The following is a 19238-nucleotide window of genomic DNA, read 5'->3' on the forward strand; positions in this document are numbered from 1 at the left end:
CGAAAATGAGTGAAATTGTACTCTCTTTAGAGTAACATTGAACGAGCGTGATTGAAATAGTCATCATTTAGATATTATGATCGAAATAATTTTCTTAATATAGTTCATTTACTAAAAGTAATTACTGTGGTGCGATTCGATTTTCTTCATCAGATTTTCCCGGACTAATCGATAGATGATTATTTCAGACTTCGTTTTATACATAGAGTTGAGAGACGAACGTAAACAATGCGGAACTGTCACATGATGATCTGTTCTTTTTTAATTCACAAATAATTAGGTTAATATACTTACAGTGCATCATTTTTTTTTAAACCTGATCCAAGAAGTTTTTTTTCAGTGAAAAACCTGATTCAAAAATTTGTAGCCATTTTGATCAAAACTTTTGTATTACATATTTGAAACTTAATATTGCCGCAATTGCCAAGGAACATAAAGATTATCGAGAAAACACAAATACATCAATATGGCGGCATTTACAACTGACATGTTATGGCATTGATCAAAACATTAGACATCAACATGTCCACGTTTACGATTAAGATGTGAAGACACTCGCACATGTCATATGACGCCACACTTAATTTTTATGCTTTAAACCCTCAAAGTACAATTTATAATTTGCATCTTTCGTATCCCTTTGTCATTATGTTTCGAAAATAATCAACTGGATTGATATAGTACAAACTAATTTAATTTATCATATTATTCAAGAATTGAATCGCATTTATTTTCCTTGACCCCAGAGGAGAAATTTATTTTCGTTGTTTCTAGTTAAGCTTTAAATTCAACATCGAGAGGGAGAGAGACATACAAAATTAAAATTACATTACTCGCTATGTGGTTCGTACATTGTAAAATATTCAAAGCTTTGTCGTAAGTTTTTTTCTGTACCTCTCGAGACAACGAATTATTGATATATGCCTACGTGTCAATACCAAAGTTATGCGAACTCACTGACTCGACTGGCCGCTCAAATGTGGCAAACGGGGTTCTTTCCGGACGTTATATGTACGTGTTCGCCTGAACAGAGGCGAATGAAACGAGCAAATGGAATCGTATAAATAAATAAATCTTGCATATCCATAATTAACGAATCTAAATTTACCCAGTATGGTGCGCACTGTCTACACTGTTTAAACACGTTTAGATGGGAAACACTTGGCAGTACTAGGTGAATTTTCTTATCTTTCTCATAACTAGACATGTGCAACGAGAAAACACTGGATTTGGGATATCTACTCGACTAATGTGTATCACTAGATAAAAACAGTAGAACATTTATCTAAAAAAACAATTCCTGCGGAGCTTGCCAGCGTATTGTAAGTAATAGTCGGCAAACATGCATCTGCACTACTAGTTTTTGAAACTGTGTCCCTTATATTGAAAAAAAAAAACTGCTTGTACAATCTCGGTCGGAACGAAAAAGCATGCGTTACGAGAACACATCAGCAATAAATTTGGGTTTTTGGCCAGGGTTGCGCTATTCCATTTGCGCTTAGGTAGGATTCTGTTCCAGCACGAAACTCTCCTGGTATAATATTATTTTTAATAATAATAAAATATAACTAGAGTATGGCGAGAGCGACCCTTTGAATTGTAAACGAATTCGGTATCCAGCCTTTCTCCATCCTGCTGTGCCGAACTTTGTACTTACATTCGGCATACAACATGTACATATACACTACTGACACTGCCACAAAACGTTTTTATCCACCCGAAGTTGCCATCGTCGTCCTCTTTACTAGATGATCAGATTCCGTATAAAAATGTGTGCCTGTAAATTGGACGGTGCGGTTGATAGGGAGTTGCAAGCAAGGGAGCGAAAATCAACCAATAAAAAAACGGAAAACTGCACTGCGACGGCGCAGTCAATGTTTACAATTCATTAGAAAAGAAAATTTTGAAAACAAACATTTGCAATCGAACTAACACAGTGCAGCAGACCGGCTGCTATGTAGAAGAGAGCCAAAGAACTACGATGTGAGGCACAGTGGCGACAACACTGTGCTGGACTATTAGGTCCCTACAACCCGATACCAGCCCATTGATTCGGTTCGACTGATGGTACACAAGGCACAGTGGTTCAGATTTCCTGCTAATTCAGCAGGATGTTATCTTTGTAGTCAAAATATGTGTCCTGGTCGTTTTAAACCTTCAGATAAGTTTTTGTATTTTGTATTAAAATTTGTATTTGTACCCTCACACTTAGATATCTCTCTAAAATTACTAAACTTTAATGATTTTACAAAGAAACGGTAAACGGACCTTTTGAAAATAAGCTTCTATAGTAATATTTGAGTTATGTCAAAATTCCCTTTTCACCCTTGTAATTCACCCGTTATAGGGTTAAAGACCGCTGTTTAATATTATTTGCGACACTCATTTCCGAAATTACAGATTGGCCATAATTCCAAGCCGCCTTTCAAAATGACAATAAGAAAGTTCGTAGAAAAACTAAACAAAAAATTCAAATTGTATGAGGTGTCTAGTTAGTTTATCAGTTATGCCCGTCCTGGTCTCCGGTTTCCGATATACCACAACTCCAAAAAAGGAGCTTTCCATGTTTGCGTAAAATGGTAATGAGAAAGGCACCACTACACCACTAGGTGTATTTGATGTTTTTTTTAATGTGGAACACACTTTTGTTTTCTATATAGGGGTGCAAACTAGAAACTCAAGAAAAATATACGTAGTAATGTGGTTAGGTTTTGAACAATTACAGCTCAGTCAATTTTGTATCAATTATTAATATCATGTCACCATTTGATTGGAAATATTTCTACGTATCGATTTGAATGTTCATAGCCATGTATTTTTAATTGTATATCATTGAAATGTTGATTAATAGCTAGCAGTGTCCTATTTTGTCTGCAAAAATCTCCGGCATACCGGATTTCCCTGCCATAGTCGACGGTTTTGAAGGAATAAGCGATATATCAAAGGGAAAGCAGCGCTCTGATTAGTCAATCGATGCAAAAGCGAAGCTGTTGGAAGCACACGAAGCAATAAATATAAGCAAAATTATAGCTAACGTTTCAGTCCTACACGTAGCTTGCTAGAGGTAGGTTGTTGCTAGACAGCAAGACAAAAAGTGCCATAAAACGATTTGAAGGTTTAATTGCTATGCTCTGATCTTGTGTCAGGAAAGATGGGATGAAATCCTATGTTATGTCGTTTCGCCTTAGAAATTGACAACTACCCCAGGGTAAATTTTGAGTGCATAAGATTAAGTTCATATTTATATAAGATGAACTCGATTGATAATGAGAAAAAGTTTATCGTTTCAACCGAAATCACAATGGTAGTAATGACAGAGAAACGCTATAAAAATAACTGCTTGCATACAAAACTTGAACACAAGCTTGGCGAAAAGAAGCTTAAGGCCATCGTCCAAGTACCATGCGCGCGGGTGGTTTTAGGAAATTTTCGATGGAAATTTCGAAAAATTTGACAAAACCAAAAACATACAGACCTTTGAAATACTTTTATCTATCTACAGGGTGAAAATGACTGGAAAATTCGGAGGATTTTACGAGTCTTATCAAAAATAGCGCTGAAAAAATGAGCTTTTCTGTAATTTTTCACAATTATTTGAAAAAATAATTCGATGGAATGAAATTTTTTTTTCAAAAAAAACCTCATGCTGGCAACAAGGATCACATTCGGACACATTTTTGAAAAACCTTTTCACGCTTTTCATGGAAAATCAACGAATTTCATATAACCGATTTCGTGGAAATTTTTGAAATTCGTGGATTTTCTATGAAAAGCGTGAAAAGGTTTTCCAAAAATGTGTCCGAATGTAATCTATGTATCCATAATAAAGTTTATTTGAAAAAAAAAGTTTATGTCATCGCTTTATTTTTCCAGATAATTGTGAAAGATCACAAAAACTCTCATTTTTCAGAGCTATTTTTGATAAGACTCGGAAAATCCTCCGAATTTTCCAGCCATTTTCACCCTGTAGATAGATAAATGTATTTCAAAGGTCTGTATGTTTTTGGTTTTGGCAAATTTTTCGAAATTTCCATCGAAAATTTCCTAAAACCACCCGCGCGCATGGTACTTGGACGATGGCCTTAAATAACGATATCTGTATCGCAAGCTTGTATAAACATATAATTGCATACATTTGGGCTCTTGATGTAATTTCGTCGGCTAAAAAACAAATACAAATCATGACAAATATAGTCTATATTCTGGGTTCGCGTGTTCGGTGTTGGTTTATAATAAAGACTATGAGACTCTCGTGTATTTGCGGATTCAAAAGTGTGACGATTAATTAAAAATGTCGATCATTAGAAATTTTGGTTGCCTTGTTCCACATCAATGGCTCGAACAACCCCATAAGGCTGATCCTTGTAGTTTTTTTCAACAGTTTCAAACAATTTTACTAACCGCTCTAGCCAAAAATTAGTAATTCAACTTGTTTTGCCTTTCTCTATACAAAGCATATATAGAGATACCGTCTTTATTTAGTTGTTTATTTATTTAGTTCATCAAGCAAATGAACACTACACATGAAAAATTTACAATGTTTCCGTATACTATGCATTATTTCCACGATCAATCTGGGATTTCATTTGACAATGAGATACTTTGAACCGTACAACACAGTTTTATTGTTAGAAAAATCACGAACCTAGGCCGACGTGCTGACGACCACCAAGCGATAGAAACTAGCATCGGTCATGATTTGGCCACAGAGAACAGACATCCAAGTAGAGACGGTTGTTCTAAAAATCCAATAACCCAGTAGCAATTTTCCTGTAGAGGCGCTTCGAGAAGCCCAGTAATCCCTTATAAGCTCTTGCGCTTTCATACAATGGAAAATCATGTGTGCAAAGTTGTGCGTAACGGCGATTTTTAACGGATTTTGACTTGTATGATTTTCACAGCTTTTTTTGAAAAAGTTTGTACTAGCTTGGATGTTTGTTCTCTGTAATTTGGCTCGACTCAGCTGGTTTTTGTTAGTTCGATAGAACGTCGTGCCGGATCAGTAAAGTGATCGGACCTGAACCCTGAGGACTTCACTGTCTGTGGTTTGTTGAAGGCTAAAGTCTACTCTAAATAACATGACGGTGTGAAAGTCTATTATGTCAGTCTGGCATAAAAAAAAACATAAGAGTACCCATGGGTTGAGCTCTAAAGCGAAAAAGTTGAACTAGACTACTGAATTTTGAAAAGGGGAATTGTTTTCAAGCGAAACTGAATTAAATTGAAATAATATGTTTTCGTTTTGATCATTTTATCTGTTTGATTTCATGATGTACTTTAATTGCCTTCAACTTTCTGACCTTATCTGCGGGGTTGGGAATCGAACCCAGGTGGGCATCGATTTACCCATTACGCTATAACCTTCCCCTATATTATTATTTATATTTTTTCTTTTTATATTATTCTTTTTTTCTTATCTGTTAACGGCACCATTCGATAGTTTTTGGTAAAATGTATATAAATTTACATTGCATATTCTGTGTATGGTTGCAAATTTGTACGATGTTTAACCAAATCCAGCAGGAAATGTAACAACAAATTGTGGTAGGGCTTAATCGTTTTGGAAAGTTACTTTAAACGTTTTGTGAAACACACCAAACTTGCGTTCTTACAAATAGATTGCAATCTAGTAGACAATATGTGTACTCCATTGACTATTCACTTACGCTGAGTAGCAAAATGTAGTTAAAGAAACAAATGATTGCGAGTCGAAAGCGCCGAATTGTTCAAGATAACATATTTTAAAGTATACCACCAAAGGTAAAGAAGCCCTTCACGGTAATACTGTTCTGAGCATGCGATGGCCACACACATTTGAAAATAGAGCTATGGGAGCACAGGGAAGAGAAAACGAATGAATGGTTGCATATTACCCCCACGGGATATGATACTACATTGAGGCTAAAAGAGAGAACCACAAAAACCGATAGTAATTATGTTACGACCAGGCAGGCATCCTGATTCCAGAAACTAATTTTCCTCGACCACTACAGCATACAATGAAGATATACAGTATACATCCGAACCATTAGTTTTGAATGTACTCGAAGTACATATTGCATTCATGCGATGTCATAATTACTTAATTTAGTTGTTGTTGATCGATGTTTTTAAGTATATATTATAAAGTAAATATTTTCTAATCAAATCAACTTATTATACTTTAAACGTTTCAGAGGTTTACGTCGAATAACTATTTTCAAAAAAATAATAATAAAAAAGCATTACCACTGGACTGTAATAGAAGAATAGACGTGCTTCCTAGAAAAACAAAATTCTGTTTTGTACACGGGAAATAAACAAACCAAACGATTTAAAATGAATTGAGTCTAATACTGTTTAGAATGTATCTTCTAAGTTCTTGCTTTGGTATAGTAAGAACAAAATCTAACAAAGGTTCGATGCAAAATTTACCTAATAACAACAGAGAATTTCATAAGGAAATATGAATTTTTCACCAGTTTGATTTTGTAAGCAGCTAAGCAAACCGAAACAAACAAATGATAGATGACCTTCAAACCTTTGGTGGCACAAGAGTGCTCTAACGCTAACGAATCAAAACGAAATGCTTGCACAACGCTTCTGAAGCTTGACGGGACATCTCGTGAGAACTTCGAAAATTTCTTATCATTAGAGAACAAGTATAAGAGTATAATTTGTACCAAGAAGTGCAGTTACTTGAAATTATTTTTGGAGATAGTATGTCGATGGTGTGTCTAGAGAAGCTTGAATGGGGACTCTTTGCTTTGCAGTAAACAGAGCAAGTAGTATTTTAAGCGAAACGTGATTCCGCATAGATGCAACTTTGTAAGAAAGTACTTTTGCACCGGTTGTGACTTTTATTTATATTGGGATTTGATTCGATTCCGAATGCATACTGGAAATATACATTAGGTATCTGATAACGAAATAGCAATAAAAGTGAGCAAATTTTCAAATTATAACAAATTTAAAATATTTATCCAAGTATTGGTTTGGTTTGCATGCATTCAACAGATGCAATGAACGTTCTAATGTTGCAGTAAGATTTTCCATTGTAGGGATTCTCCTTAGCTTATACGATGCAAGGTTTTGAATCATTTGATAAGTGAGCATTTTGGAAAACTTGTTGAGCTTCAATCCTAAATAAGTTTCATGAATCTATCCGTCGGCATATATGTATTGTTTAAGTGACTTATATACTTTCGACACCACTCTATTTATTTAACGTACATGCTAGAAGAATCTCGTGGTATCTCGAATCATTAACGCTTAGCAGAAATTCCAAAAATATTTTCAAATAAGTTCGTATAAGTATCGATCAAGTGGAAGATATTTCCGAAAGTATTGGTAGCGTTACTAGAAGAAGATTTTTAAAACGTTGGATACGTTTTCCTTGAATTATTGTTTCATATTAATAATATACGTTGTAGTATATGTGTTCAACTCTTCAACTGTTACTGCGACAAAGTCTAACATAAATATTTTGAATCGGTTTTGATTTTTACTGCTTCATCCGCGTTCCTCATTGAAGATGTTCCCCTAGAACAATGAAATATATTTTTTTTTGATTTCATATTCAATTGCAAACTTTAACGGTACCTACTACTAATTTAACTTCGAAGCATACTGCATGGAAAGAACTACAGTGATTTCGTTTTGTATGTAAGGGAAGTCGTGTCCACCGGGTGACTCTAATCGAGCACACATATCTTTTTATAGAACCCTTATTCTGATTGATATAAATTTAAATGTTGATATGTTATACACATGACCTTTCATTTGTACATATATAATTTTACTCTTAGAATATTGAGTGTACATCATTATAATTTTTTACACAACTTGTAACTCTGGAACCGAGTGTCAAATCCGGGTAAAATACTAAAATTGTATGTAGGACCGCAGGACCCTTCCATCTGATTTACGTTGGGTTAGTGATCTCTGAGAAAATCGTAATGCAGGGTGGCAAGTGAATTAGCGATTTCAATTTCCCGGTTTTTTCCCGGTTTTCCCGGTACGCGAGACTAAAAATTCCCGTTTTTTTTACCATGTCCTAAAAAACATCGAGAGTTGAGAAATAAGTGTTTTTTGGGTATCTCCTTGAAACTACGATTAAAACTCTCATCCACAGTTTGTCTAAACGAACTATTCAATCTTTTTCAAGACTACCACTGAATCAGTCTTTTAAAGGCTATCTGGAAAATCAGTCCTTCTTAAAATTTATGCAAGTTATGTATTCTAGAAATGGGCAAAACCGTTAATTTCAAAGCACTGTTGAAAACTTGATAGTTGTACCGAAAGAATTAGTTGTATTGAACCTTTCTTTCGTGTTTCTGAAACTGTATGTTTCTTTAAAAATAATATGAGAGGTATAAATTATATTTTGTAGTTAACAGATTCAATAATAATAAAGTCGTTTTGCATGTGTTCTACCAATAATCATTCTCTTTTGTATACATTTTCAAAGTTCGCGAAATTCTACCAAATTACTCAAACCAGCAAACGTTTTGAAAGACTATTCTATTGAGAAGAACAGTGAGCTATCATTCTTCTATAAAGAACTCCAGTTTACTCAATCTTCGAGGAAAACTAGTTCTGTTGGACCGTACGCGGACTGACCATCTCTAGTGTATTCCAATTTTTTTTTAGTTTGGTATAGTATAGGGTTAAAAATTAAAAATGAATGAATTAAAGCACAACGCTCCTCCCTCAAACCCGATTACTTCTAACAACCAGTGGCGTCTCGTGACGAAATTTTCGGGTTGTGCACTGCTTATACGGTATGATATCATAACCGTTTCGACGTTGCAACTGAGACAGCAATTTGTTTTCAACTGCCATAAGCATAAGGCACTGAAGCCTCTCCTGAAACTGTGCATACAAGTTCTCACAGAGCCTATTTGACCAGTTGTGCAGTGCACGAGGTGCACATGAGGACGAGAGGTCATTACTAACAACATATACGATATTCTTTCAGAGTTGGGTTTTGGCGAGAGAACAAAATCCTTCTAGAATTCTTAAAATGTACGCTTGTCACTTTGGAAAAACAACAACCATCTATGCCTCTAGTGACTGAGATGATCTAAATTTGATTCTCCTATCATCGACCCTGAACAGGCTCTTACGAACTCTGGAAAATCAATTTCAGCTGTCAAAGAAGGAAATCAAATACTCCTTGCAACGGTGGATAAAATGAAAGTCGACAGCTCTGTCGATCTTGTGAATCCTATTGGAATCAATACCAAGATTACTAAACAAGTATTGTCACAATTTGACATTACTGAGACAAATTTGAGTGAAATTAGGGAAATTATTGGCTGGCAACTAAAAACACGGCCCCTAAGATTTCTTAAGAAATTTATCAAACAAACATGTTACTTGATGTTACTTTTACCATTATGCATACTTATTCTGAAATTTGAAGAAAAACACTAGAAATGGTCCTAAGTGCAAATAACAGTTCCTCTTTCCTCTTTCGATTATTATGGTCCTATAGGCAATCAATCTATCTTACACTTTGCATAGAATAACGACTGAAACTATCAACTTTCGATCTACTGTTGAAAAAATGTTGGAAAATACAGTAATAATTAAAAGAGAAAATAAACAAAAAGAAACTGTCATTTGCACTTGGAATCTTTTCTAATATTTGTCGAGATTTAATAGAAATTCAGCAGAATCATTCAAATTATCCTTATTTTTCATTATGAGCATTCATTGTGCTGCTATTGATGGCAACTTAGAAAGCTCTCATTGATTTAAAATTGCTGAAGTGTTGGCTCCATTTTCAATGGATTGAACCTGTGAGGGAAAATAGGAAGTTTCAAAACTTGTACTTCATCTTGTCATTTGTTGTATCAGGAAAATCATGATACTGATTTTTTCCCGGATTTGCACTGAAATTCCCGACTTTTTCCCGGTTTTTCCCGGTAAAACCACATTCCCGACTTTTTCCCGGTTTTCCCGATTTTCCCGGTCACTTGCCACCTTGGTAATGTGTATACTTTCGTCACATCATATTATGATGTCAATGGATAAGCTTAACGGAAATCAAATTACCATTTCAGTCAGATGTTTCTGTTATGTAACACTTCTCCAAATGTGTCCACCTTGTACATTACATGTTCGAAAAAATCCAATCTAATTGCACGTATTGTGTTTAGTGTGTATTGATCGAAAAGTCGATCAATACACAATATAAAAACATCAATAAACAGAGGCAGGTCCTCTTTTAGTGTTCAACCTTCATCAAGTTAATTTCGCTGTGATATTATCCGAAAATCCAGTTAGGGACAGTAAAGTCAGCTAGGACAGTGAACTTATAAAAAGTAAGAACTTTTCAAGTGGCGACGAGGAACATCGTAGAACCGGCGTGATTGAAACCGAGGAATCCAAATTCGCAGTAGGACGTTTCCGGCTGAGGTTTTTTGGCGTGGTTTCTTCTGGGCAGACTTCGGATACAGGTTCTTGAAAACTGTGAGTACGGTGGCAACGGCACATTTTTTTTTGATGCGCCATTTTTGGAAGCGAAATTGCCTCCATTTGTTTTTTTGTACAATAGTGATTATTCTTTTGAATCTAATAAACTAACACAAAGGGTTCATTGTTTGTTTAAATCTTTTCATGCTGGAGTTTTCATCGATCGGAAAGAATAAAAGGAAACGCTTATTCGACCGTCCATTCCTATACGGGTACATGCTATAAAAAAAAATCGGAAAATTAAAAGAATCGACGAATAAAACGAGAATTTATATTGAGGAAAAAGAAACTGCATTACGTTTGGAATCAATCGGTGAGTTTTTTTTGTTCTTTTTTTTATTACAAGAAAAATTCTATAATTTTAATTTGGGCTCATGTGATTTTTTTTTTCTATTATTTTATTTCTTGCCCAATATCATTATTATATAAAAAAACTACGTTAAACGATCCGAAATAGTGTGTATATAAAATATTTTAGAAGTGCAAATAACATTTAAGCGAACCGACTGTTTTTTTTAAATAATAGAGTGCATTGAAGGTTTGTAGGTTAATTAGCTAATGAAGAATTTATTTTAATTCTGTTCTCATTTTTGTGCCTTTTTATATTTGTGAATGAACATTTTCTTTTGGGTGTTGTGATATATTTTTGAATAATTTTATTTGATTTTCGCTTCAATTTTATTTTCGAAAAGATGGCTCAATCATTTGCTTCAACATTGGAGCCTTTTAGGAAAGGCACATCGTTCACCCATTGGGTGGAACGATTAGATTTCGTTTTCATGGCTAATAAAATTCCAGAGGCTGAACGTAAGGCCCATTTTGTTACTTTGGTGGGACCGTACGTTTACTCAGAACTCAAACTTTTATTTCCGACTGGTAGTTTAACGGATGTACCGCTAAATACTATGATAGAAAGACTTAAAATGAGATTAGATAAAACTGCCTCTGGCGTTTGCCAACGTATTTCTTTCAATCAGCGTATTCAAAACGTTGATGAATCAGCGGAAGATTTTCTGCTTGCACTTAAACTGCAGGCTGAACTGTGTGCTTACGGTGCGTTTAAGGATACGGCAATACGAGATCGTTTGCTGGCTGGTTTGAAAGACGTTATGCTTAAGCAGAGAATTCTAAGCGAAGCTGATCAAACCCTTGAGTCTGCTGAGAAAATTATACAGACCTGGGAAGCGGCAAAAAACAATGTTAAAACTTTATCATCTGAACCATTTTCTATTCACAATGTCGTTTCAATGGCTTCAAATGGTAATACAATGGGAAAAGCTATGGGTAAACTGGCAGCGGCATATAATGCTGCAAATAATCCAATTCCTCAGAAACAAAATAGCAGATTACCTGTAAAAGATAGACTAGGGTTTAGGCCATACGGAAATCCTCGATATCAAAAGCATTTTGGATATAATAGATATCAACAGAAAAATACTTGGAAACCAAATAGCAATTTTAAGCCGGCAGACTTTCGAGAAAGCTTTGAGACTAGAATTTGCGATTTTTGTGGGGTAAAAGGACATTTGAAGAAACGATGCTTTAGGTTGAAAAATATGAAAAAAGAGGCCGTCAAGCTGGTGGAGCAAATGAAACCTGGGACGTCAGGTACGAGCACGCAGAATATTTCAGATTTGATGAACCGTATGAGGACTGAGGAGTCTGACAACGATGATTCAGACGAAGGTAATTTGGAATGCATGAATGTGACATCGATTAACAAAATAAATGAACCATGTTTGGTAAAGGTGAAAGTTGAGAATAAACAACTGGAAATGGAGGTTGACTGTGGTTCCTCCGTTTCTGTAATTAGTAAAACACAGTATTTTTCTCTTTTTAATAAACCTCTACAAAAATCCTCTAAACAATTGATTGTTGTCAATGGCGCGAAGCTGATAATAGCTGGAGAGGTTAAAGTCAAAGTTGACTTTAGGGAAAAACATGAGAATTTGAAACTTTTAGTACTAAATTGCAAAAATTGTTTCATTCCTCTTTTTGGCAGACCATGGTTGGATGCCTTCATTCCAAGCTGGAGAACATTTTTCTCAAATTTTTCAAAAGTTAATAATCTTTCTGAAATTAGCAGTGACACAATTGTCTCTGAAATAAAACAAAAGTTTGGAAATTTATTTAAAAAAGATTTTTCTTTACCAATTCTTGGTTATGAAGCTGATTTGGAGCTGAAATCAGATATACCAATTTTTAAAAAAGCATATGGCGTTCCCTATCGTTTAAGGGATAAAGTTTTAGAGTATTTAAATAAGCTGGAGAGAGAGAAAGTAATTACTCCTATCCAAACCAGTCAATGGGCTTCTCCAGTAGTAGTGGTAGCAAAGAAAAATAATGAAATCAGACTTGTAATAGATTGCAAGGTATCTGTTAATAAAGTTATAATTCCAAATACTTACCCATTGCCTACAGCTCAAGATTTATTTGCTGGTTTAGCAGGTTGTAAGGTTTTTTGCGCATTAGATTTAGAAGGCGCATATACCCAGTTATCACTCTCTAAGAAATCAAGAAAATTCATGGTAATAAATACTATAAAGGGTTTATTTTCTTACAATAGACTGCCACAAGGGGCATCATCTAGTGCGTCCATCTTCCAGCAAGTAATGGACCAAGTATTAAAGGGTTTAGAATATGTTTTTTGTTATTTGGACGATGTGCTTATTGCAGGAGATAGTGTGGAAGATTGCAAACAAAAACTTTTCGTTGTTTTAAAAAGACTTGCTGAAGCTAATATTAAAGTTAATTTTGAAAAGTGTAAATTTTTTGTTACAGAACTTCAATATCTAGGCCATATAATAAGTAAAGACGGGTTAATGCCTTGTCCGGAAAAGATTACTACTATACAGAAGGCTAAAATTCCAAAGAATGTTACAGAATTAAAGTCCTTTTTAGGACTTATAAATTATTATAATAAATTTATTCCACATCTGTCTTCAAAGCTGTACCATTTATACAGGGTGATTTTTTAAGAGCTTGAGAACTTTTTTAAACAATAAAACGCATAAAATTTGCAAAATCTCATCGGTTCTTTATTTTAAACGTTAGATTGGTACATGACATTTACTTTTTGAAGATAATTTCATTTAAATGTTGACCGCGGCTGCGTCTTAGGTGGTCCATTCGGAAAGTCCAATTTTGGGCAACTTTTTCGAGCATTTCGGCCGGAATAGCCCGAATTTCTTCGGAAATGTTGTCTTCCAAAGCTGGAATTGTTACTGGCTTATTTCTGTAGACTTTAGACTTGACGTAGCCCCACAAAAAATAGTCTAAAGGCGTCAAATCGCATGATCTTGGTGGCCAACTTACCGGTCCATTTCTTGAGATGAATTGTTCTCCGAAGTTTTCCCTCAAAATGGCCATAGAATCGCGAGCTGTGTGGCATGTAGCGCCATCTTGTTGAAACCACATGTCAACCAAGTTCAGTTCTTCCATTTTTGGCAACAAAAAGTTTGTTAGCATCGAACGATAGCGATCGCCATTCACTGTAACGTTGCGTCCAACAGCATCTTTGAAAAAATACGGTCCAATGATTCCACCAGCGTACAAACCACACCAAACAGTGCATTTTTCGGGATGCATGGGCAGTTCTTGAACGGCTTCTGGTTGCTCTTCACTCCAAATGCGGCAATTTTGCTTATTTACGTAGCCATTCAACCAGAAATGAGCCTCATCGCTGAACAAAATTTGTCGATAAAAAAGCGGATTTTCTGCCAACTTTTCTAGGGCCCATTCACTGATTTGCAAGCGTTGCTCGTTAGTAAGTCTATTCATGATGAAATGTCAGAGCATACTGAGCAAATAATAATGCATGAAAATCATAACCTCAAAAAATCTGAGCAAATACTAATGCATGAAAATCCTAACCTCAAAAAAATCACCTTTTACAATCTTTTGAAGAATAATGTTAAATATATTTGGGATAGTAATTGTGACAAAGCTTTTGAGGAAAGTAAACAGTCTTTATTAAGGGCTAATATTTTAGAGTTTTATGACCCTTTGAAGCCCATAGCAGTAGTTTCTGATGCTTCAGGGTATGGTTTAGGAGGAGTAATTGCTCATATTATTGACGAAGTTGAGAAACCGATTTGTTTCACTTCATTTTCTTTAAATTCAGCACAAAAGAACTATCCAATTTTACATTTAGAAGCTTTAGCTTTGGTGTCCACAATTAAAAAGTTTCATAAATACCTTTATGGGAAATTTTTTTATGTTTATACTGATCATAAGCCTTTGGTGGGAATATTTGGGAGAGAAGGTAAACATTCAATTTATGTTACTAGATTACAGAGATACATTTTAGAACTTTCCATTTATAACTTTGAAATTAAATATAGACCCTCTGCCCAAATGGGAAACGCGGATTTTTGCTCCAGATTCCCATTAGAGCAATTGGTTCCAAGTGATTATGATAAAGAAATTATCAAAAGTATTAATTTTGGGCAAGAATTGCCAATTGATCATAGCAAGATTGCTTCTCAGACAAAGAACGATAAATTTCTGCAACAAATTATTGATTATATGAAACGTGGTTGGCCAAAACGAATTGACAAGCGCTTTGCAAACATATTTTCAAATCAGCATGATTTAGAATTGTTTGACGAGTGCTTACTTTATCAAGACAGGGTAATGGTGCCACAATCGCTGCAAAGCGAGCTTTTAAAACTATTACATGCTAACCACGGGGGTGTAGTTAAAATGAAGCAACTTGCAAGACGATTTATTTATTGGGTTGGTATTAATGGAGACATTGAAAAGTTTGTCTCAAATTGTGATGCATGCAACGGCATGGCGATAATACCAAAACAAAAGATACAATCCAAATGGATTCCTACTACTAGACCTTTTAGTCGTATACACATAGATTTCTTTCATTTTCAACATCACACCTTTCTACTTTTGGTGGATAGTTTCTCAAAGTGGGTGGAAATTGAGTGGATGAAGAGAGGCACAGATACAGGCCAGGTTTTGAAAAAGATAGTAGCATATTTTGCTCGCTATGGATTGCCTGATGTTCTAGTTTCAGACGGTGGTCCTCCATTCAACTCACAAGTTTTTACAAAATTTCTTGAGAAGCAGGGTATCAAAGTATATAAGAGTCCTCCGTATAACCCGGCAAGTAATGGTCAAGCCGAGAGACTTGTAAGGACGGTTAAAGAGGTGTTGAAAAAGTTTTTGCTTGAACCAGATATAAGTGAGTTGGATCTGGAAGACCAGATAAATTTATTTCTATTTAACTTTCGTAACTGCATGACTAGTGATGGGCGATTCCCATCAGAGAAAATTTTCTCTTTCACGCCTAAAACTCTAATTGATCTAATCCATCCGAGAAAAACATATAAAAACTTTTTAACAACACTAACATCGCATGTACCACAGGAAAAACCAAATGATGTGGTTATGTCAAAGGAAAATTCTGCTATTCATGTAGCAAGTCCTTTGGATAATCTGATGGCTGGAGATGAGGTGTGGTACAAAAACCACAATCCTCATAACCACGCCCGATGGATTAAGGCAACATTTCTAAGACAAGTTTCTAAAACTATTTCACAGGTGGAAATTGGAAACGTAAGGGTCAACGCACACAGAAGTCAGCTTAGAGTGACTAATTCGGACTCAATGGTCCGGCCGAACATATTTTGTCCTGGGACGATGGCAGGATCGGCAAACGCAAGAGATGAAGCGGAAGAAGATTTCCGAGGTTTTCCAAGTGAAGAATTAAGGAAGACTCGAAAAAGGAAGAAAACTGAAGTTAATATTTCGCCAATCAGGCGCTCGAAAAGATGGAAGACAAAGAAATATGATAATGATTTTATATATAGCTGATAAATTTGTATTAAACAGAATTGATAAATGTCAATTCTTCTCTGTTTGTAATATACTTCGAGATCTTTAGGGGGAAGAGCTGTTATGTAACACTTCTCCAAATGTGTCCACCTTGTACATTACATGTTCGAAAAAATCCAATCTAATTGCACGTATTGTGTTTAGTGTGTATTGATCGAAAAGTCGATCAATACACAATATAAAAACATCAATAAACAGAGGCAGGTCCTCTTTCAGTGTTAAACTTTCAACAAGTGTGTTTCGCTAGTGAGAACGATCCGAAATAGCCAGTAGGGAAAGTGATATAAAAGGAAATATTTTACAGTTTCTACCATAATTTGATTTCGATTTGTTCTCATTTGATGTTTAACTTTCCTCGGGTAATCAGCTGTCTGGAAATTTAATGGTGAAAAAGTATGTTATATTTGAAAATACAAAATTTCGAAAGAAATATTTCAATTTAGTTCGAATATTATAAATCTGAATATCATTCCAATGTCGTAATTATTTTTCCTGGACATCACGTTTTGAGAAAAGTTTTAGATATTAGTATTTCAATATCCCATTTGGGCCGAAGCACTTATTCCAGCGATTTTCAAACTCTTCGTTTTCTTTCGCAGTGTCGATGATTTCGCCGCACGAACTAAAGGCTATCCCTTAAGAATCCTTTGGGAACAGATAATAGTCACAGGGAGCGAAATCGGGTGAAAGAAGTAAAAGAGGAAATCATTGGTCCACTCAATCGTTGATTTTAGCTATGGTTATAGCCATGGTTATTAGAGCCGGAGTAAAATAAACGTTATATAAAGGCATGGTTGTTGCGTGTCGATGCATTATTTTGTTGAAACTAAAACTTTTTCGCCTTTTACGCAACGATTACTTTAATCCTCCAATAATGCGTAGTAATACTTGATGTTGATGTTTTGTTTTCTTTTGTTTAGTAATACTTACGTCGGTATTGTGCTATTGGTACTAATTTTGATTAGGACTGAGAGATTTTTTTCAACTACCTGAGACTTTCTAGTTCAACTCAGTAGCATTTACAGTGACAAACTGATTATGTTTAGTAAGTAATCTGAGATCATTTCGTATTATGCGACGACAGACCGTTGCTAAAAAAAACTATTCTTAATCCACCTAGTAGTGTGATAATACCAATTTTTTGGCTTTTTATGAAGACAATTTCGGACACTAATTGGGGCTCCCTTTTAACACCAATTTTTTCAGATTGATTCGAGTAGTTCACAAAACCATGCTTTCACGTTCATATCACATATTCGGCATTTTTTCTCAAACCAAGCGTATCAGCAATAATACATTCGAACGTCACTAGGTCACGTCATAGGTAACTATGCGGATAGAAAAAAAATCTGACAATTATGTCACTTGTACGCTTATGTCTCCGAAACTTGACGTACCAGACATATGATCTTCGAAATCGACCCGCAGCCCAATTTCAGTCTCGAACGAGCCTAAATTTATTGATAACAGGTAATGCATATCCGAGAAAATTGAGCGGTAATGAGTTTTGATGTTAATGTCACTTATACTATTATATCACAGGAACTGTGAGTGACAGCGATTTGAACTTCAAACCTGTGAACACATAGTAGTATTAAAACGAGCCTAAGTTTGTTGAAATTGGTTTAGCCATCGTCGAGAAAGTTGAGAGGTAAAAAACAACGCGTTTTGTCGGTTACTTCACTTATAGCATCATATCTATGGAACCAGAAGCCATTTGATCTTCGAACTAAATCAATTACCCAAAACTAACTTCAAAACGAACCTAAATTTGTTGAAATCGGTTAGCGATAAAAAAAAATTCGTTGAAAGGTGCACGCATATACACATAGACATTTTCCGATCTCGTCGAGCTAAATCGAATGGTATATAACACTATGGGTCTCCGAGGCTCCGTTTGAAAGTCGGGTTTCCAGCAATTCTAATACCTTTCTATAGATAAAGGCAAAACAATTGTTTTGCTACAATAGATTGTAGTATGATATCATCCAGTCAACACTAAAGCAAACACAATAACAATGATACCATAGAATAGCAAAAAAAGACGGACTATTTAAAAAGTCATGTTCCATTTGAAATTTGACACTCCCCTTGAATAAGCTTCGAAAAATTTATCCTACCAAGAATATGAAATAATTGACCAGCTCATTAGGCGATGACGAACGGCGATACAAAACAAAGGAAGTATAATAAATATGTTAGGAGTTTACCTAAGGACACTGAACTTGGAGTCACCTGTAGTCAGCTGAACTCGTAAATTGTTCCAACCTGAATAAAAAAATTTTGTATACGTGTCAGAATTGAAAGTGATTGGCTCCTGATCGACGTTGGTGTATTTTATACTGCCACAAACAACTGCGGCGACGCCAGCTTATCAAATTTCAAGAATTTATTTGGTTTTTTGCCGTTCCACTGTTTCATATGTACGTGAAACTCTCACTATATTATACCCACTTGCAACATGGCTCGGATGAGAGATTAATACCGAACCGGTTCCACATATTATCAGTAACGAAATTAGATTAGAGAGTCTCTACCCTGAAGGTGGTTCAATAAAACTATATCTTACTGCACTAACACACGAATCGAAAGAAAAGAATAATTAGCAGGTTCTTCGAGACATGGCCGCTGGCGTGCCTTGGTTGGTTCAAATTCTCAGCAACAGAAAAAAAAAACAATGCCTTAAAGGGGTTCTTCATCAATCCACCCTTATGACGGTTTGTTTGAATATAACGTTGCCTTCCATTCGCATAGTCAGTCTATTATATTTGATTTCGTTTTGTGGAGACTATACGTTCAGGGAAAAAAATCTGCATCCCACTCAGTTTGAAGGGTATTGAATGTAAACAGTAGTAGCAAAACACTAGAATATAGAAACCAAATTCAATAATTTGAGCTTCAAACGCAAAAAAAATGAAATGCTA

At 35.3% G+C, this 19238-nt stretch overlaps 2 protein-coding genes across 3 annotated transcripts in view; one reads left to right on the forward strand and one right to left on the reverse strand.

Annotated features, from left to right (window-relative positions):
- The window catches only part of LOC131433009 (uncharacterized), a 65763-nt gene that overhangs the window by 34384 nt on the left and 12141 nt on the right, over nucleotides 1–19238 (reverse strand). The gene's annotated exons all lie outside the window — the stretch shown is intronic.
- LOC131433010 (uncharacterized) lies at nucleotides 10090–16547 on the forward strand. Of its 2 annotated transcripts, XR_009230008.1 has the most exons (3): nucleotides 10090–10458; nucleotides 10615–10774; nucleotides 16021–16547. XR_009230008.1 is itself a non-coding variant. In XM_058599720.1 (2 exons), exons 1-2 carry the CDS (start codon nucleotides 11730–11732, stop codon nucleotides 16065–16067), a joined length of 465 nt encoding a protein of 154 aa, XP_058455703.1. In that variant the 5' UTR covers nucleotides 11717–11729; the 3' UTR covers nucleotides 16068–16547. The 2 variants fall into 2 exon arrangements, 1 of the variants encoding a protein (XP_058455703.1); XM_058599720.1 differs by lacking the exons at nucleotides 10090–10458; nucleotides 10615–10774 and adding an exon at nucleotides 11717–12147.

This window comes from Malaya genurostris, chromosome 2 (assembly GCF_030247185.1).
Source record: "Malaya genurostris strain Urasoe2022 chromosome 2, Malgen_1.1, whole genome shotgun sequence".
NCBI classification, from domain to species: domain Eukaryota; kingdom Metazoa; phylum Arthropoda; class Insecta; order Diptera; family Culicidae; genus Malaya; species Malaya genurostris.